Source organism: Acromyrmex echinatior, chromosome 15, assembly GCF_024713525.1.
Source record: "Acromyrmex echinatior isolate Ae372 chromosome 15, ASM2471352v2, whole genome shotgun sequence".
NCBI classification, from domain to species: Eukaryota; Metazoa; Arthropoda; class Insecta; order Hymenoptera; family Formicidae; genus Acromyrmex; species Acromyrmex echinatior.
This window is the reverse complement of record NC_141866.1, coordinates 7996259-8018464: the sequence shown is the minus strand read 5'-3', so window position 1 is coordinate 8018464 and position 22206 is coordinate 7996259. Positions and strand designations below refer to the sequence as shown.

The following is a 22206-nucleotide window of genomic DNA, read 5'->3' as shown; positions in this document are numbered from 1 at the left end:
CTTCACGCGGGGGTGTAGCTTCTAATCATCCCTATCTCCTGGCCACACCCTCGCCTTCAATGTCCATGGAGTCTATCTTCTTCGCAAAGACTATTTTTTTCTTCCTCTCGTCCTGTGTTCTATGACGAAGTCCTACGATCAAGTTCCCCTCCTGTCCTTCGCCACATTTTTTTCCCGTCCTTTTTTTTTACTGCCTTTACAGGCTACGTTTCCTCGTCGTTCTGGGGCAACAATTTTTCCTCGCTTTCGCCGCTAATGCGACACTAAATCGGCCTTAGGCCACGGTGGATCGTGGCGAAAGGCGTTAACGGCTGGCCTTAACGAATCCTCGGATGCTCCCTCTGACGTGTATACGGCTGAGACCTGCGTGCGACACGCGAGCTCTCGGCGCGCACTACGATTTGAGAATTTATTCTCTAGGCGCTATCATTATTTCTCCTTTCCTTCACGAATCCGCTGGTGTCAGTCGTGAACTAATTCGAAGTACATTTAACCCGCTCGCTCACGGAACGCTCTCGATGACGAACGAACACGCGAGTTGGGTAAACCTCAAATAGGAGGCATATTATCTTTAAAGCAATTGATTTTTAAATTCGCGGTCCTTTTGACGATTCGTACGTATTATGAATTACTCGTGGGTTACAAATAATCACGAAAGTAAGGTATTGTCTGGGTACACACAGGTGACCGGATAGCTACAGATCAAATTGTCAAGAACGCATGTATTATGAACCGTGTATTGTATATTATGCTAATAAAAGCCACAGTCGAGCCACTGTCTGTTGGTCTTCTAATATCGAAAGAAATGTATCAGAAAACATTAAGGCTCTGCATTATGCTCCATTTCTGTTGCATTTCTGTTATTATATGGACTGCAAGTCGTAATTGCAGAAAGCAATAAATTTAAACAGGTCACAATGGATAGAGTAGCAAGGTGATATCAAATGATATCTTATTGTAACGTTTTAATATCAGTTAAGATGTCATTAAAACATTACCCTGTTACTTGTGGATAGGAATCTATTTTAAAATCATTATCGAATTTGCTGGCAATTGCTAGCATCTGGATAAATGAGTGTGAACATAAATTACTTTTTCAATTCAAAATATGTGTAAACAATTTTTATGGTAATTATTGTATAAACGATTTATAATGCGAATCAATGATGGCTGACAAGATACGTGACGCTTGAATTAATCGCTGGAGATTGTCTCGCGCGTTATATACGAGCGTTTGTGTGTTTGTCACAGAAATACATTCATCTTACGCGGACGCACGTCGCACGCTCGAATCGTGACGAAGAAATCGACGGCGGGAAACGAAGGGCGCGAAAAGGGGAAAGGCGGAAGTAAATCATGCAACCCCCGTGACGACGTCGGTGCGATGACAAACGAGCACCGTCGACGTCATCGCGCAAGAAGTGGAAGCGACATCTGATAACGACCTTAATCGCATTAAGGTACGTCCCCGTCCCTCCACCGTACAATCCTCCGCTAGTCGTGATCGCGTCCCTAATGTCCTGAGAAAAACCACCACACACAATTGCAGATAAATCGCTTCTGACCGAATGTACCAATATCTCTTCGTTGACAGTTTCTGTTTTATACGAGAAGGTTGATAATTGTTAGTCCAATTGAATTCGGAAAGCGTCTTGAATCAGAGTTGCAGCGTGTCGTGTCGCAAAGGGAAAATTAAATGCACCGTCAAATATATCACTGAAAATTGAGCCACCTCGTTCCATTTTGAGAGTGCAAAGGTGCCTCTCATCCCCCACGCACAAAAAGCATTTCGTCACGCGTCATTCTCGAGGGTCGCGGCATTCTCGACGACTTAAACACACTTGTGCCCCTCAGAAAGAATGAATTCAGCTCGTAGAGAAGGGTTAAGCATGCAGCACTTTTCGCAGTGTCTCGCGTACGATGTACAGATCGCGGCACCACCGGATTATCCGCGCGATTCCGCGGTGAATTTGTAGAGGCCGTCATAAATTAAAGCGGAGGCGAGAGAATAGCGGGTTACGGGTGGGTGAGAAAAGGGGGAAAAAAAGGAAGTCGAAGGACCGAGAAAGAGAGAAGCGGCCCTTCGCGGTCCTATACAGGTACGGCGACAGCACGCGACGACAATATGCTACGTTCAACAAAATCATCCCAGAACGAGGGAGAGAGAGAGAGAGAGACAGAGAGAAAGAGAGCACGAGAGAGGGAGGAAGTTCAACCCCCTCTGACGACAATGCGACATTTCATTATTAACCCTCCCGTTGCGCCGTCGTCATGCGCTCGACCCCAAAGCGAGATTCAAATTAAACACGCAAATATTTGCGTATTTTATTCCCGGGGTTTTGTCGGTCGGCCACGTTTTGTTACCTGCTCGCGCAGCGCGCCGAGTTTAATTCGTTTTGTTATAAATACATCAGCGGACGCGGCAAATTACCTTTTACGAGTGCTGCGAGGAGGAGAGGAGAGGAGAGAGAGAGAGAGAGAGAGAGAGAGAGAGAGAGAGAGGACGAGGGGGAGAGGAAAAATGCATGCGCGCGAGGAAAACCTCGCACGATGGAATAACAGCGGTGATAGATTTTTCAACAAAATTGAATGAATGGTGGCGAATTATACAAAAATTCATGTCCATTGTTTCGGAAATGCGCTCGCTGTTTAACGCCGCACCGGTTAAAATAGTTAAAATCTCCTCGGGGATCGTTCGCGCGTCAGCAACGTTAACTTCGTTTCGACAAAAAAAAAATTCGAGTGTATTTTTGTTAACTTTACAATAGAGCATGGATATGTGATAGCATAGCTATAGATAAAAGTGGACATATATTATGAGAAGAAACAATCTAACCTCGCTGTCGCAAGATAAATGAAAACAATCGATGGTACTTACCATGCTCGTACGGATTCGGAGTAGCAGCCAGTCTCTGGGTTCAACATTTTACGATCGCTATCTGACCTGAAAGACAGAATGTGAAATTTATTAATATCAGTCTTATTAGTTACATGACAAAATGCAATGCACACACACATACATACATACACACTCTCTAAAACTTTTAGAGTGAATTGCCACTTTAGAAGAGTGAAATCTCGCTCTTAAAGATTGAAAATTGAGCTACTTTTTTCAAGTCTGATTCAATTTTTACTTTACAGTGAGATTCCACTAAAAAGAGTTGAAAGAGTTATAATATGTATATGAGTAGAAAGAATGGTTTTGCTAAAGTACCTAAAAATTTAGCTAAAGATATAAATTTGAAAATAAATTTTGTTGAATTATCAAAATAATTATGTAAAACGATCAAGCTGATTGTTTTAGAATACTAAAACTTTTTGCAGCATTGTTCATCAATGCTAAACAATTTTACATAATTATTTTGTGATGATCCAACAAGATTATTTTCAAATCTATATCTAAATTTTTAAATCATTCTTTCCACATTTTGCTGAAGTATTTAAAAATTTAGCTTAGAGGCAAATAAATTTTATTGGACTATCAAAATAAGTAAAACGCTCAAGCTGGTTGCTAGAATAATGTTAAAAACTTTTGTAGCATTACTCGTCATGCTTGAATTTTCTCTATAATTATTTGATGTTTTAACAAAATTATTTCCAGATCTGTATCTATCTAAATTTTGAGATATTTCAGCAAAATAGTTCTTTTCGTATATGATATTAAAATACATAATTAATTTTGTTAATGTTTCTAATTAACGACGCGGCGTGTGTCGTTTCCGGCTATTTTGCATTTCGCGCGAATATCCTCTCGCAGAAGAAGCAGTTAACAAGCGCGACGACGACGACGACGGCGACGACGACGACGACGACGACGACGACGACGACGAGGCTGTCGGCGGGACGTATTTTCGTCCAACCTGTTAACAGTGACGTCAGTAAAGATAGACGAGCGACAACCGGCCATTATCGTCTCAACGTAGCCGACACGCGGGATGAATAATATACGCGCGTAACGAACGTGCGGGGCGGCGTCGATGGTGACAAGGTGTAGTCCCGTGTTGTACGGCAGAGTGTGGAGCACGACGTATGTGTCGATACGTTTATTTGCAATACGCCTATCGTGCGTGTAATAACGAAACGCGCACACACACACACATGCACCGCCTCTCTCTTTCTATACGTACATATTATACCGACGTGACTTCGCGCCATACATTATCCATTCAGAATTTATTGGATGCTCTTTTCGGCGAGGATATTTTCATATCGGCTTTATCGAATTACCGCTGTGACAAAGAAAACATCAGATTTTTATACGGAGACGAAACGGTAAATATCAGAGGTAAATAGAAATGTATATAATATGTTTGAAATAATATTAAGTAGAACGAAATGATGAATATTAAATCTTCATTATAGTCAACCGGAATCTTTTGAATTTTGTTGTCACGACATAATATGATTTAAGAACGTATACGGTTTTATATCAAATGGACTAACAGGCACTTATCGCCATAATCGCGTTATAGGCGCGTTTACGGAGTCTCTTGTCACGGTTAGAATACGTATAAATAAGTTACACAAAAGAGTTGCTGGAATCTGCCACGCATATTACATCGTGTAGTCATCAAATATATCTCTATACGAAACGGAACGTTTATCCCAAAGTCACGGCTAATCCTTTGATTTCTTAATCTGAACATCGCGGGCGTATGTTTGCGTGTTGTGACAGCGGGCATTATCGTGCAACTGATTACGTGCGACATCGTGGGCTATAGGTGAGAGCGGGGTGGGGCCGTGAGAACCCCATCTGCTTACAGAAAGGGTGAACGGGGCGAGTGGCGAGTGGCGAGTGGATCAAAAGCGGGACGAGGTAGGAGGCGCGCTTTCTCGTTGAGGGTGGAAATCACTGTCCGCAGGCATTAGGCATTCATGCGTGCCGGTTGCGTGAGTCCTCGTCGCCGCACACCCCACACGTCTGCGCGTGCGTGCGCGCCCGTATGTGTGTGTGTGTGGGAATGTGGGAATGTGAATTCACCGTGGTGAATTCCGCCGACGCTATAATTCGGTAGGGGTCGGTAGGAATGTGATTTTTGGTCGGCGCAATATGTCGCCGGGGCGAGCAGATTCGCCCTTAGCAAATAGGTTGTTTGTTCGGAGAATCGGAGAATAGAGAATGAAAAATCGGCTCGAATGGAGGTTACTTGGCGAACGAAGAGTGAAATCGTTTTTCTTTATTATGCTGCAAATAATCTTTCGACTAGCATTATTTTATTGAAGATTGATAATTATTATCGAAAATGAAACTTTCTTATATATTATGTTCTTGGAAAATCATATTATTTCGTAACAAAAAATGATTTTTATTTTTCTGGTCTTCGTATCGAAAATATTTTTCCAATAGCTGAGAGGACATTTTAGATGCAATGTGCATGCAGTTAAAAGAATTTTTGGACAATTTTCTAATTTAGAAGTTAAAATAGGAATTTTTCGGAAAAGAGACGTCAAAAAGTGCCATTAAAATACTTTACATCTCATTAGCTTAATATCTCTACTAGAGTTACTATCTCTACTTAAGTAAGAGTACTAGATATCGACGCTTGAGCGTAAAAGAGCATAAAAGATATCGAGAAAAACATGAATGGCCATAGCACAGACTCTTGCATAACGCATAATGCATAGTGCATAAGGAAATCAATCAACCAAAATTCTTTTTTTGGAATAGGAGGAAAGGAAAGATTCTGATTAGTTGATTCGCTTATGCACTGTGCGTTATACGTTATGCAAAAGTGCGTTATGCTGCAGCCTGAAAGGTCTATGTCAAGAAATAAATGAAAAGCGGTCTATTTCGCATAAGGGCAATCACATACAAAATGACATAAGTTGCATAACCATAGCACAAAGCTTCTAGACCAATGAATATCTTACGTAAATCAACATGGCGTCTTTATGTTGGATGCTTATTGGTTCAGCGGCCATATGCTATGGTTATGTAGCTTATGTCATTTTGTGTGTGATGGTCTTAAGGCGTGAAGATCGGTCTATGCCGGTATGCATACGAAATACGATTTATAGGTATCTAGAAAGTGAGAAGACCGGTTCAAGTCGCATGAAATTAAAAAAGAATATAGCGCAATATTCACTACTCATAAATTACACATTATACAAATTTAGTTATAGAAAAATAAATAATATATAAATAAATGAATATAAACAGGACTGAAAATCAAGACAATTCTCGTTTTCAGTCATACCACTGTAAAATTTATGAGACAAAAATATACTGCGCTCTTTTAACACCTTTACGGCTCAGACGTCGATATATAATAAATTGGACAGTGAATAATGTTGAGGCTGGGTGTTTCGCGCATTGCATTGCGCTACGGAATGCACGAAAAGGCGCTGAGCACTGTGATGCACTTGCATTCGCAGAAATTTGTAACGCAACGCGGAGACAACGCTCATGACTCTCGTAATCCGAGAGAATTGCCACGGTAGCTTGATACGAACATGAAATTTACACGACAATTGGATAGCGTTGCGAGATTTCGATACGATCCGAATCAACGGTGCCGATATGCAATTATTCCTCGTCTGGAAATTTTGTAATACAAGAGACAATTCTTATATTCAGTTGTATTTCTCCTGCTCGAGAGATAATCGTATAAATAAAATACTATCATATTTTTATTTTGATTATTTCGCGCGATACAGGAAATCAAATTAAAATTGTCTTATCGTAATTGGCAAAGGTGCAGCGAAGCACCGTGAGTTTGTATACAGTAATTGCCACGATGACAGATTGTCCCGAATGACGATCGCACATTCCTTTGTCAAGTAGAGCGTAACTCAGCGGCAAGTATTCGAATTAATAGACGTAGCTTTCGATCTATCTTTGGGCATGATCATAGAGGATGACTTATGCAAGCATTCGATTTCACCGAAAGTATAACGAAGATATATAAATGTATTAAATATCAAAGAATAAAAATACTACACACATACAAATACATTTATAAATTTTGAAACGATTGCAATTTTCACATCTTCACATCTCAAAAAGTTTACTTTTGTTAAAAAAATTCTCGTAGAGAGATTTTCAAAATTGCACTTTAAAGAAGAGAGATAGAGCTGTAAATTTAGTTTCATTTCTACATATTTTATTTCTGAATTACATAAAATCGAAAATTGGTACACTTTTTCAATACTTTTGTTTTGATTCCTTACAAAGCGTTGTAGTTTGATGAAACTTCATAGGATAAATATTAACAAAAAAGTATTTTAAAGTAGACTTTCTAAACTTAATGATTTTTAAAAATTGGAACTATGATTTTTCGCAACATTATCGAATTCTTGTGTACAAATTCATTTTTACAAAATATTTTTTCATCTTAAAATAAAAGACTTTACAGAAAAAAGAAAGAAAATTTTTTTTATCGTAATATTCTAGATTCGCATAAATTTTTTTTAAATTCTTAAACACTTTATTTTACTTGATTTTAACTTTACTTTTCGAGAAATAAGAAAATGATAAATATTCCGAACTTATAAATAGGAGTACATATATATATAATATATACAGATTGTTCCGCATTTCTACCGCATTCTCTCCGAGATTTGTTTCGATATTTTTAAAATTATCTCGAAGAGAATAAAAGTGTGGTAGAAGTGCGGAATGATTTATTTTGACATTTTTAAGTCAAAATTATCTCAAGTCCATATATATATATATATATATATATATGTATATATATATGGACTTGAGATAATTTTGACTTAAAAATGTCAAAACAAATCGTTCCGCACTTCTACCACACTTTTATAATTAATATTTATATTATATATATACATATATATATATATATATAATATAAATATTAACAGTCAAATTATTACATACTACTTTTAATCATTACTATAAATCACCACTGCTTTTCAAGAAATTAGGTTACCATTGCTCCTTTAATATCTAACTATGTGATCGCAAGATTTGGACTATATCTGAAAAATTATGGAGAAAAAAGATTTGCTATGAATGCAAAAGAGATTGCAAAATGTGTTTGTCAAATTTCTTTGCTGTTTATGGCAAACAAATTTGCATATTTAACAAATATTTTGTATTTGATGCAAATAATCCTTCGTAATGATTAAAAAAAAATTGCACATTAATTTGTGTTTGTTAGTAATATAATTGTAATTATAACAACATATACTTGCCTATGTTTTACATTTCAATTTTAAATTTTTGTGCGCTTGTAAGTATGGTTCTTTAAAGTTCTCAATTAGATCGGTCAGAGTCGGTTTCATATATTGCAAATTCTGTTAATATATATGTAGTAATAAAATAAGAAGGAATTCTATTTTACTTAATTTTAATTAATTAATTTAATCTCTCTTAATCTTTATCTTTAAATATTATATGCAATTATATATCTCTTGCTTATTTAACAAATATATTTATTTTTATTGTAACTGCAAATCTTGATTGCTAGGTTAACAAATATAAATTGACAAATTCTATTTGTTACACTTTATTACACTACAAATAATTTTGCGATCTTATTAAATTATTTTACGTGTACATAAATCATTTTTATGCAGAAAATATAAATTTCTAATTTTAGAGAGAAAGAGAGAGAGAGAGAGAGAGAAAGTCACATTTTGCAGATAATATATACTTGATAATGTACACCCTTAACATCGAATGTGATTCATCAAAGGAATTTGTGATCATTTCAATTGAAAATGATCTATGGATCGGCAATCACCCATACAAGAGATCTCTTTTGGTGTAAGACCCGCGGAACATTGCGCAAATACCGTGTCCCTCGTGGCATAATCACTGTACTTAAGGGGAGTGGTTGTACCACCCGTGACCGGGTTCCCATAACCCCAGCGTTATTAAATGCCAAAGCGAAATCACGTCGTTCACATCGTCCCACACGATCGGGCCGTTTTGGCAGGTGCTTCAACTACGGATTTCCCATAAAAAGGGAACGCCGTTCGCGCGACTTTAATTATGCTTCACCTGCTCCCGTCGAAATTCCCATGCCGACACGATGGGGAAATCCGACGTGATTTCTCGTCGCCGTAACCGGCGTTACGCATAAATCAGGGTGAACAAAAATTATTTAAATATTTATGACGATTGTAACTGTAATGGCATGCGTAACCCCCTTCATTAACCCGTCGACAGAAGAGATAGTTCTGACAATCTTCGAATATATATATCGAATTTTGCCATAACATTGTAATCGCATCGTTGAATTTAATTTCGTGTAATAATTTTCAACACAAACCATAGAATAAGTCTCAATAGAATAAGAATTACCTTCCGTAACCGTGAGTTTCAAATTTAATTACTATTTGCAGAACATTATTCCCTCAGTTCGCAATAGCGTGTCAGAACAAGGAGCTGTGTTAACGAAAATAACGGATCGCCGCAATAAGCGTGGTCACTCGTACAAGTCTCATACACAAAACTGCCACCGAGCACATTGCAAACTGAGTTTCGTGGAACGCGCCGTCGCCGAAATGAAATATCCGAGTTATCGCGCGCTCGCCGTGCAAGTTCGCATCGCGCGTCGAACAATAAAGAGGAAAGAAAGAAAAGAAACGCGCCCGAAACGCGAGTTATTCCGACGAACGCAGGAAAGATGGGGGTTAAAACCTGGCCAGCTCGCCACGTCGCCGCGATGTCAGGCGTCGGTATCTGCGTAACAAATCGCTCTTTTAATCACGAGTGGCTAGCTGCCTCGAGTCATTTGGCCCTAATGGCAGCCTCTTGTTTAGGCGTACCGGTCGCAACGCGGTAGGTTGCCGGGCAATTTCGTTCGGGGCCGTGCCGATACGCCGACGTTTTGTTTAAACCACCCCGACTCATTACTCATCGTTCGCGGACGGCACAAAGTAACCCTATGACGTGCGATCCACGATGCTCGCCTTGACCGAAGTAAGATTGGCAGAAAGATTGTGTGTCAAAACAAGCTCGCGTGCTTCTGGATTCGTCCGAAGAACGGACCACCTTCACCTGGTGGATCATTTGTAAGCGAACTCGAATATAAGTGTTTACGCGTTCATAAAAAAATGATTGCGACATATAAAATATCAGGGTTGGTAAAGACTAGTTTTTTTTTTTAATATGTTTTTAATGCTTCAAATATGCTTTAAACAGTACTATAAAAAAAAAACATATTAAAAACATCAATTAAGCATGTTTTAAACTGTTTTTTAACAACCTTGTAAAATATAGTCTGAATACTTTGCAAAATGTTGCTTCACATATACCGATATTTAAAAATTAAAGAGAATAAAGTTATTTAAGATACATATATACACGTATTAGTCTAATATCTAACTTTGACCATAGTTGATTTATATGAAATATAATATCTCTTGTTCCTCTCAACTATGGCCCGATTTTTCATTACTTGTTAATTTGTGGTTAGGTTTAACTTGATGTTTTATCCTGGGATTTATCTGTGATAATGTCATAGATGAAACCAATTTGGTGAAATATTAAATTTAACCAAAGGATGAAATAACTACTAGGCCTAACTATTAGGCTCTTTTATTTTTTTAGATATCAGATATTTTTATCAGACTTCTTGAGATTCTCTCTATCTTTCTTTCTCTATCTTTTTCACGATTTCCTCTCTTTTGTTCAAAGTTTTTTGAGATATAGAAAATAAAAGAATACCATCAAGAAAAACAAAATGCCATCAGCTTTAAGTTTCAATCACTTTTAAAATGTTTGATAATCATAATCGGAATTTCTCCTCGTATAGAATATATGATCTGATATGAATATATGATGAATCTATGCAATATATGAAAGATTTTATTAAAATATCTGAAAATGTAGCTATGATATGTACTTAAAAATAAATTAGTTAAACTATCAAAATAATTATGTAGATCGCTCAAGCTGGTTGTTAAAATGTCAAAACTTTTTACAGCATTGCTCATGCCTGAGTTTCCCTGTATAATCATTTTGATAGCCCAACAAAATTATTTTCATGTTTATATTTAGTTAAATTTTTAAATACCACAACAAAATCGTTCTATATATATATGTGTATATATATTTCATACATAGGAAATTGATTTTCCAACAACATTACAAGTTCACCAGAAAGAAAAATTTAATTATAAATTTCTGCGTTATTTGAAACGTAGTTACGTCGCGAGAATAGCGCGTTTTAACGAACGTAGACATCTAATAACAACATTGGTAAAGTCAACGAGCCGCTACGGTCTCATCAACGGATGAAATCAGCGCGAACCTGCATAGGTTCCGCACCCTTCCGGTTCCGGTGTTCCGGTAGGCTTGTTCTATCGCTCGTTCTCTCACTCTTTCTCACTCTCTTTCTCCCTCATCGTCAGAGGAACCCCCGGTTTCCGGTATTCAGGTGGGATACACGCTCAGCCGAGCGTCGTGACGTTTCGGATCCATAGATCCATGGATCCTACTTCTCTCCCGCTCGTCCCCCGTTCCGCAATAGGTCGTGTGTCGGATTCGCTTTCGATGGTTCTTCCGGCAGTCGGTGCCACGAAATTCAATTTATCGGGATCTTATCTTCTGCGTCGCACGCGAACGAGTTAAAGTCAAAGGTGTTTTAGAAAGAGCGAGCGAGCGAGCGAGCGAGCGAGAGAGAGAGAGAGTTATTTTCATTCAATAAAGTTACATTTAACCTTCCTGTCAATGTATGATATAAATTTCGGATATAAATTTCAAATTGAAATAGTCAAAAATTTTATATTTTATATGAAATAAAATTAAATTCGCCGCAGTTTGTAGGATTGAATGTAAGTATATAAGTTCACACTGAATTATTCAAGTAAATCTCTACTTAAAGTCTAGCTAAATGATTAGAGTCTTTACTTTCTATTTATTTTTTATATTTTCGTACCGTTATATTTTTCCTCGTGACATTTCAAATTTCCATTTTTCGAACAAAGAATTACAGTTTTTCACAAATCTCGTTTTTATTTTTGTAATTAAAAACCTTGAAGTAATGGGTAAAAGAGTGGAAAATCTCTATTGTCAAAAAGGAAATTTATTATCGAAATAGAAGAATTTACAATAGTTATAAACAAGGTTAAAGTTAACGATAAGTTTTCAATATTTTCAAAGAAATCTACTGCCAGTCATTATAAATATTAATTAAACGTCTTAAAGATCTTGACAAAAGAAAAATTTGGTTACTATTTCTCGTACATTTTCATCGTTAAATTTATCAATACTATACGACATGAATCCGTGTTTGGTTGTTTGACGTAAAGATACGATTATAACGTTTAGATAAGATCGCAACCTGTTACGATAAGTTTCTCACGCTGCAATCCGCGACAGGTTTCAAAATACTAGCGAGGGAGCTTCCAAAAAAAAAAAAAATATTCGCACTATTCGGCGGCTTTACGCACTGGCCATTTTTATTGCGCCACTTTTCACTCGACAATGCCGAGCGAGCGTGACGCACACGGGTTCGCGCGGGTTCGTGACGCTGGTTTTTTAGGCTCGGCCGATGGGAAAAAGCGATCGCGACCGGAAGTGGAAGTGGAAGTGGAAATTGAGGCAATGAGAGCGTAGCCCGACGCCGCTCTTATCGAGACATCGTCGGTCTCTGGTTTCCGCAATTTCCTATCTGTCGACTGTGTATACGTCCTGCAATAAAAATACATTTCATCACGCCGTGCCGCACCGAAATTCACGTCCACGCGCGTCGATTGACCGACTGAGCTCGTCAACAACCGAAACGCACATATTTTGCGTACAAATTATGAAATCAATATAATCTAAGAATGTGGTATACAACATAACAACATTGAAAATACACTTCACACATCCAGAGAGAGGTTTCTTCGTCAGAGTCAGAGAAATATTTCTATACGATTAAAGAAAAAATTTAATTCTTTGATTTGAACATCATTTCTTTGATTTAAACATCACTTTTTGAAATTAAATAAATCTTTTTTATTTCATTTCAAAAAATGATGTTCAAATTAAAGAGACATTCAAAATAAAAAAATTAAATTTTTTTCTTTAACTGTGTAGCAAAGAAACATTTCTTTAAACATTTCTTTAAAAGAAACCTTTCTTTGGATGTGCAAATCTTTGATGTGCATTTTTTTAATTATGTAAAATAGTTTTTGTAATACAATGATAAAGCATTTGCTGTAAATTTATTGATATTTAGTGTCAATAAATTCATCGATAAATCTTTATTGCAAAGAAGATAGAATCGTCTATTAATAATAAATTATCATATATGAAGAATGCTAATTATGTTTCTCTATAAATGTCATTGTCTCGCTCGAGACTGTGATTAATTATAATGTTTATTAGTTGCTATTTACTAGTGACGTTAAGTATTTTATATACTACGAGAGATATCTGTCTGAAGTATCAATTATATTTTTCAATATTGATAAAATTATATTCGTTTGAATTTTTTTAAATAAAACCTACGGTATTAAAAATATATTGTATTAAAAATCAATGCAATCTAAAATAAAGAATTGAGTCGTTGACAATTATAAACTTGTAAAAGAAGAAAAAGTGAATAAATGTGATGTTAGACGTTGCTTTTCCAAAGCGCACTCAAAAAATTGTCTATTGTCGGATTGTTAAAATAAACTTAAAAATATTATTTAGAGAGGAAAGACCGTAAAGTTTGTCGTGCAAGCGACACGTCAACGTCAGTCGTCCTTTGTGCGTGACGAAAAATATTTTCCAAGGTATGCGAAATCCCGGGATCGGTTTCGTCCAAATTCAGGACGGTTTGGACGGCGAAAACTAACCGTGAAGAGAAGAGCTCCGGCACGCCGGGGAGGGTGAGGGGGGACAGCGAGAAGGGGCAGGGAGAAATTTACCCTTGCGGCAACATTGCGAGAGTGCACACCTGGCCGAGAGCTGTGCAGCAGCTGCGGCTACAGACCCTCCGACGCCGACAGGGGATGAAAAGGGGAGGGAAAACGAGCGCAGAGCGGAGAGTCGTTGTGGGGTATCACGGTTGCCGCGCGTGCGAGAAAAAGAGAGAAGGGGGAGGGAAAGAGAAAGAGAAGAGTGCAGGGAGAGGTGCACAGGGGTCTGGATGCTGAGATTTCAGTTACGTGTTCGTCCTGCCAAGATTTCAACGCCGCTCAACGCTGGAAATCGAATAGGGATAAGATATGCGACTATTTCGTCCGATACGATAAACGACGCTTCTGCATTTTGGATGTAGTATAAATGCGGAAAAGCGAATCAGTCCGCATTTCGCGTCTCATGCTAACAATAAGTATGACTGTTACATCTTCTGAATGGAACAAACGTTAGTAAAAAAAAAAAAATATCAAAGATGTAAGGCATGTAACGATAAAGCAGCGTTACATATTAAATCTCACGAGCAACATTATAATTAACTAAATGATTGAACGATCAAGCAATTAAATAAGCGAGTAATTATGTTATATTAAAAAAGAGTAACTTTTCAATAACGATAAAGTATTTCTCTGTGAGAGATCTTTATTTATCCCGACGAGTTCCTTAAATCACTGTTTCGCACTCTCTTAATACAATTCCTTTCGAAGGGCGTGCAGGTGGATTTATTCAAATGCCGATCAATTCAAAAGGGCTCATCGACGTAAGCATCCTACGGTCTCTTCTTTTCTTTCCCTCTCTATGCCTCTTTTTCTTTCGCTCTCCTTTGTCATTCATCGTACACAACTCTCTTATACGACGATCTTCGTCAGCACGAGGGCTAGGGACAATGACCGTGATATACGATTCTCAAATTTGTTTATAAATGCCCTGGATGGCGCCGTTTCAGGATACCCGGGCTGCACCTCGTCCTGCGAAAAATGTATCCTCGCATTCCCCGTTCCGAAACCGACAGGTTACTCATGAGAAGTTAAGGGCAAGGGTTATTGAGATATCACGTACAATACTCGCTTCATGGTCGCATGAATAATCTATTTACATGAAATAAATTGTATTGAATCATAAAGAATTAAATAAAATACTGCTTCTCAAAAAAAAAACATCTCTGAATAAAGTCCATAGTACACACAAAAATGTAAGGCACTACGACGAAAGCAGTAAGGAAATGATAACAATGGACATCGCTACTGGCGTTACGTTTTTTTTGTGTGTGCCATAGGCTTGTGTACTTAAGGGCCATGGTTTAAAGATCAAAAAAACTTAAGCAATAAAACGTAAGAAATAGGTAAGCGAATTGATCAATCACAGTAGAATCCGTAAGGCTATAACGTAAGCAGTAGCCAATCCAACATGTTGATTTCCTTATTACTTACTACCTCAAGTTTTTTGTGTGCCATGGCTTTAAGATGAATTGATAATTCTATAGCGTTCCAAGCGTTTCAATCTTCGTCTCATTAAAAAAAGGGATATAATTACAAAAAAAGGTTCACTATGTGACCTGTAAGCTTATTGTGTATTTTTAACGACAGTATTTTTCACAATGTAAAATACCTGCGCAACGTCCCTGGCTAATAAAATTGTCGTTAAAAAGTTACAGAATAGACCTACAACGAAGAAATTTCCAGACCCAAAATTATCTAAACCAAAAACCATATTTCACATGTTATTGCGGAGTTTTGTCATTCTTTAATCTTTCTTTAAATACACCCAGAGTAGTGTCAAATAAATGAATTAGAGAAAATGAAAAAATATTTTTTCCGGAGCAGCGTCGGTGTAGCATAGCAAGTATTACTTCGAAGAGACAAAGCTCCCGCTTTGCGGGACGAAATTATAAAAGAAGCGTGTCCATGGCAAGAAGGAAGATCCGGGAGCCTAACTTTATTTACATCACAGTACCGGCCTGGCTCTCTCGTTGCTTTGTGGCATGCTTGCCATAATGCATATTAATAGGAAATAATCCCTACGGGGGTGGGCGCGGTGGAAAGCAACTCAGGATAGCTCTCGGGACATCCGACGTGATAGAGAAAGACAGAGACGAGAGGAGAAAGAGAGATAGAGAGAGGGAAAGAGAGTCAGAGCAGGAAATATACTCGTGGCTACAAGCGAGGCGTTTTAACGGCGTGACGTAGAAATTTCGTGACGAATTTCCACGTCGGAGATGAATATTCATGCGAGTCGCGCGCGAGCAGTTCGCAGTTGCTTTTTACAAAACGCGACTGGTAACCCGAAAGCGTTTGAAGAAAGATTAGAATGCGTAGAAATGAATATGTTTCTTTTCCTTCTTTTTTTTTCGGATTCTTGTCATTCTTGTCTTCGGATTCTGAATTTCATGAAACTATTACATGTATACTATGTTGAAAGTTTTTGAAAAATTTTTCAAAAAAAAATTTCAAGCATATCAATCAACAGGCAATTTTAGGATAAAGGGATATTTAACCTAAAAAGTTATTTTCGTGGTCGAATTGTGAGTATTGCTATGTCACACACAAAGAATATTTTTCTCAAAAAATATTTTCCCTAGAGATGATGAAATAAAAGAAAATTATTGCCTGTTCTAAAAATTCAATAGTCAATAGAAAAAAACGTTGAAGTTTTATATAAAAAAAGATTCCGTAGCGAATCTAATGGTCACCATATGTCATTTAGCATTACTTCTTCACATTCTTTGACTCTCTTTCCTTTGAAAAAATCCGTGTGGCATCATTATCTCGAGAAGAAATTGACACACCCGACACATTTTGCTTATACCTGTTCATATAAAGATGGCACCATTGAGACACCCTGTAGATTCTGTTTACATTGCATTATGAATGCAACATGTCCTCTAACGGTCAGAGACAGCTCAGATATAGAAAAATTCGCATACGTTTTTCTTTTCTTTTTCCTTTTTCCTTTTTTTCCCCTTTTTTTTTCGAGTCATCGTGTCGCGTCAGATTGGATTCGGTTGGATGAATACGAAATGGAGCTGTTCAAATATTAACATGGAAAACAGAGAAGATTCCTAGACCTTGCTTAGTTTCGTAACACTGGTAGTCGAGTTTACACGTTTACCTCGAGGTTATCTGTACTCGCTCGTGTTTGCCGACACCTCGGCGTTCCCTTTATCCATACGCATGTATATGTAAGTGTATATGTTAAATACATGTAACTTATTACGCGCAGTAGCGCGCGACCAATCACCCACGCGCGACTCGTCTGTTTCATTACATCATGATATTACATTCGTATAGTAGTCCTCTGCAATGATTTCTAAATTTATAATAAATTCTAATCACAGCTGATAATGCGAGCTGATAAATCCTATTAACATATTCAATATTTGATGGAAGTAATTCTGTCAGACGTATAAGTGAGTTGTTCTAGCAACAAAGTCTTCATAGATGACAATGGCTGCGTTCAGCAGAAAAAGTAGCTTTGCAACTGTTGTCAAATTTTTGAATATGATTGGTTTATACATTTAGATCCAATGAGGAACTAAGGGCAAGACTAATTGTATTAAAGAATTTTACAACAGTTGCAAAACTGCTTTCTCTGCTGAACGCAATCATTGATTGTAGCAAACTCTAGGAGAGAAAAAACAATTTAATTATTAGAATATTACACGGTATTATTTATATTTTCTTCCATAAGGTATTACAGTTCCTTTTAAAAGCTGAAAAGTGATGTAATTATTTATCCATATCATATTATAATAGTATATTTACAGAAGTAATTGTAGAAATTGCTTCCAGTAAGAGCTGTATTAATAGGTTCAATATTTGATCAATATCATGTGTATAAAGATCCAACACCCTCACATGTGCCCGTCAGGCAAACGTCGAATACTAACTAAAATAAACAGATAATTATAGAATAGCTTTAACTTAATGTCTTAAGACTATTATATAGTTTTCACAATAAAATATTGCTCAATGTCATATTTATAATATCGATCTAAATAAATTATCATTCTTGCCTAATATTAAAATCTAAAATATAAATGGTTGTTATAAATCACTTAATTCCAGCATATGTGCAGTCTATAGTTTCGTTTGTGTAATAAAACACGAGTCCAAACGACCATTATTGCAAAATGTTTACAGTAAAGTACTATGTAAACACACTGCTTAAACTGCTATTTAAAAAAGAAAATAGGAAGCAACAAGTAATGAAAGGTCTAAAATCATTTCTCTGGTCGAGGAACCAGAGTACACGGCGGGTACACTCGTATCCATTCCCTCGAGGATCCTAAAGTAGAAAATTGACGACGGCCGCCACCGACGCGTACCGAAAGGTACGTATAACCGGCACAGACAGTTGGGCGCCCAAAGCGTATTGCTGGAGAAGGGCCGCCGTGCCGGTTCTGTGCGAAGAATCTCTCAGGTAGCCGCCGTCTCTCTACCTTCGTTACCGGTCCCTTTTCTCTGCCCTCCTCCCTTCAGAGATCCATTCGCTTGCAGCGCGACCCAGAGGCCTGTAGTCCACCCCTGAGCATAGTCTGATCACCCTCCCCCTCGTGTTTCCTCAACGAGAACACCTGGTCGACCTGGTCGAAGATTCTAAGCGAGGACCGACAGGATAGTTGTTAGATATGGTTCCATGATTTCTCTTCTTTATCTTAGCCGCATAGTTTTTTGGTTTCTCTTAACTTTGTTCTTTCTTTTTAATTTTTTTGTCATGTTTTATCTTACTAATCTTCTTAACTGATCAGCAAATGTCTGCTCGTAGATAATTTCTCTATGAGCTAAACGACGTAATGTGTCTCTGTCGACACATCGAAGCGGCCTCGATATCAGCTTCATACTAATTGTAAGTGAAAGAATCGCAGTAATCATACACTAATATCAAGAGAGAGTATTTGTGGTAAACTCGATTCGGAGCAAGAAAGAGAAAATGGAGAAGAAAGAACGGTGCGAAGAAGAAAAAAGAAGCAAATAGTGAGAAATAGAAAGAGAGAGTGAGAGGGGGAGGGAGAGGTGGTTTCTCGTTACAGAGCTTCCTGTATGGAAATCACTAGTCTCTGGTCCTGAGCCTCGTGTCTGGCACAATAATCTGAGATTTAAATCAAATCTAGGCTATATAAGCGACCCTTCTACTCGCGACCACCGACGTCTTCCGGAAGATTTGTCTCTTTCTCTCTCTCTCTCTCTCTCTTATTCACTCACTCACTCATTTTCTCTCTCCTGAATGGAATGTGGGAGACGAGAGAGGGAACAGAGATCGTCGAGGTAACGCTTTGTAATCGATTTTCGAATAGAAACACGAAATCTGAACACAACGGTAAACGATATGAGCAGTTAGAAAAAAGAAAGAAACGTCCCAGTGCGAAGTAATAATGGAATCGACATTGAATCGATGTCAATTCGACATCGAAATCATCAAATCGACGTTGAATCAACGTCGATTCGACATCGATTTCATTGTCATTTCTCACTGGGGTGTACGCCAGTTTTAATGAATGTCGTATGAAAACTCACGTGCATTGTTATTGACGCAAGCTGATGAAAAATTTTATTTTGAAACTGCAGTACGAAAGTTCGGTTCGGTGCAATAATAATTTAGTTCTCCTTTCAAATTTTAAACATAATAAATCGTGACTGAAAGAAAATCAAATTTAAATGATTTCTTTCAAGATTCTATATTATTTCTTAAGGCTCGGATTAAATCAGTGTTGCAAAAAATGATTATCTCATATTATCACTATTTACTAAGCTTTCATCAATCAGGAATAAAGGAGAAATCATTCTACCGTACACTCTCTCGTGTTCTCTTTCTCTCTGTCTCTCTTTCTCTCTCTGCTTCGTGTTCTTCGTTTTTCTCTTTCTTCTTTTTTTTTTGCTCCGCTCACTCGTCTCCCGAACACGAAGATATTCCGGCTGAGTTGCGCCTTCTCCCGAACTATCGTGGACCGGATCGAATGGCGGTCCAGGACCGCTTGAGAGGCAAGACGAAGAGGGAGGGAAGAAGTATCGTGGACTCGAAAAGAGTGTGTAGCCAGGGGTGAAATCCGGTAGCCGCGACCATGTCGACCCACGTTTGCGTTCGACGGGGCGCAAAACGGTCGGGCAGCCGCGAAAAGATTTCAGACGCGGCAGAGGCCATCAAAGATATCACGAGTGATCCAGCACTGCGGATTCGGACGTTGTTTCAGAATAAAATATCGAATATATTCGAGTTCGAAAAATCAATGTAAGTTTTGTAAAAATACGAATGCGTAATAAAAATTTAAAAAGTGTTAACTCTCTCTTTTGCGAGAAAAACTGCTATATTATTGTAGTAACAATGGTTACAAATCGGCAGAAGTGTAGTAATGCATTAGTTTTAAATGTTGTCCGTTGACTTTCAGTGGAGTTCGCCATATGCGGATAACTAATCAAAGTAAACAAAGTAAAACCACAGCAGAAACAGCACACGTGTGACGCGTGTGCTTTGCACCAGGGCACGCTAATTATAGGTACGTGTGGTTTAAAATTCGTTGGAGAAAATGAAAGAATATTTGTAAGAAAAATAAAAAAAAAATTAAGAAATGGAAACCTGAAACCTAAGATCATTATCTGAGTCAATACGTTCTACAATTTTCGCTCGCGATTTTGGTTTTTTGCAAAAGGCAAAACCAAAAAATATAAAATCTTCAAAGAAACTCAAACATGAAAAAAGATAAAAAAATTCAAATTTTAAATTCGCAAATTTAGAAATTTAGAATTTTATTTTGTGCAAAAGATGGAAATTATTAAATAATACACCTACATATTTCACAATATTTGTCAATACATTGAAAAAAAATACTAAATTCTAAATATTTATTTGAACAGTCCTAAGTATAAATATTTATTAAATGTAAATATATATTTATTTGATTCAGAAATAATTAATTTAATTTAACTATCATTTTTTTTATCGAGTAAATATTTTTTTACTATGAGTAAATGTTTATTCAGTACTATTCAAAGAAATGTATATTAAGATGTAGTATTTTTTTTTTCCTGTATATCCAACACTTCAAACGAATGGTTAAAATACTGACTTCTATTCCCTTTCTGTTTAGACAGCGAGGAAAGTAGGAAAGGATTGACTTGTCGACGCGTGCGACACGACGCGTCCCTTCTTTCTTCGAATCCAGGCGCTCTTCCGTAAATGCGCGACGACAACGGTTACGCGCGCGATCGCATAATTAATTCGTCGCGCCACGTGTCACGCGTTGACTTTCGCCTCACGCGCATCACCTTCCTCGCGTAATTCTGAACGAGAAGTGAATGCTGATCGTGCGCACTTACTCACTACCCGCTATTCCCGCGGAAAAACACGAACTTTCTACCGCGCATATCGAATTACCGGACGTGATACCGCGGACGTCACCGGCGATGCTCGACAACGAGCACAAATTGACCGAAAACCCGTAACAAGACGGTGCCAGAAGTTGCGAGCGACACGAATCCGCTTTACAAAAAGGCACACTCGTTGAAGCGCGAATAGCGCTCACCGATTAAAAAAACTAGCATCGACATGGTGCACAAGTAGTTAATACGCAAGAAACAGCACGAATGCGGTACTGGCCGTTATTCTGTGCAAAACGTGATAAAAAGACAACAGAATTTTAGAGACAATTTACGTGAGCCAACTATTTCTACCAAACATTTATCTTTTTTCATTTAAAAAGGAGCAACATAATTCAGATTGTATTTAGAAAAAGATGTTTAATACAAATATATGAGAAACAACTTTTATTAAATATTTAAATACTTGTAAAAAAAAAGTTTTCTTGAAGTATCGAAAAATTTTGTTAGATACAAATTTGGAAATAAATATATTGAATTTTCTAAATTGTATCAAGTTATTGCCTACCAGAATGTTAAATTTTTTTGTAATATTATTATCCTGTAATTATTTTAATAATTCAACATAATTATTGGCTGGCCTAATTTATATATATACATTTCAACAAAGCCATTTCCGTACATCTATACACTAGGAAGCAATTAGAACTGTGAGTAAAAGTTAAAGAATAATTGGCAACTGCGTTGGCGGTGCATAATGAAAGACGTAAGGCGCATACGAAGTATCTACACGCCTCGACCTAACCGCAGCGTAATTGTTCGCGACTTGCGAAACTTGCGCGATCGATCGCGGCCGCGCGGAAGCTCGTTAGAAAACAAACCGCCGCAAGCGCGCGCGGCTTCAGCGACAATCGCGTCGAGTACGGAGTTTCGTGAGCGAGCGAGCAAGCAAGCTCCGATCGGAAAGCCGATTTTCTCCCTCGTACTCCGAAGCGAATTTAATATCCAAGCGCTTCGGCGACGACGACGACGACGACGACGATGGGGATGGTTCTAGCGCGTACACGGCCGCACGTGTCCGTGTGT

The 22206-nt window shown here is 37.7% G+C and overlaps 1 protein-coding gene across 4 annotated transcripts in view; it reads right to left on the bottom strand.

Annotated features, from left to right (window-relative positions):
* SoxN (SRY-box transcription factor soxNeuro) overlaps window positions 1-22206 on the bottom strand; it is a 125710-nt gene that overhangs the window by 60804 nt on the left and 42700 nt on the right. For all 4 annotated transcript variants that reach the window (XR_846250.2, XM_011057688.2, XM_087414003.1 and 1 more), the window contains exon 2: window positions 2879-2944. Coding sequence is in view for 3 of the 4 variants with exons in the window: in XM_011057688.2 (XP_011055990.1) it covers window positions 2879-2944 (66 nt within the window). In the remaining variant the exon portion in view is untranslated. The remainder of the gene's footprint in view (window positions 1-2878; window positions 2945-22206) is intronic.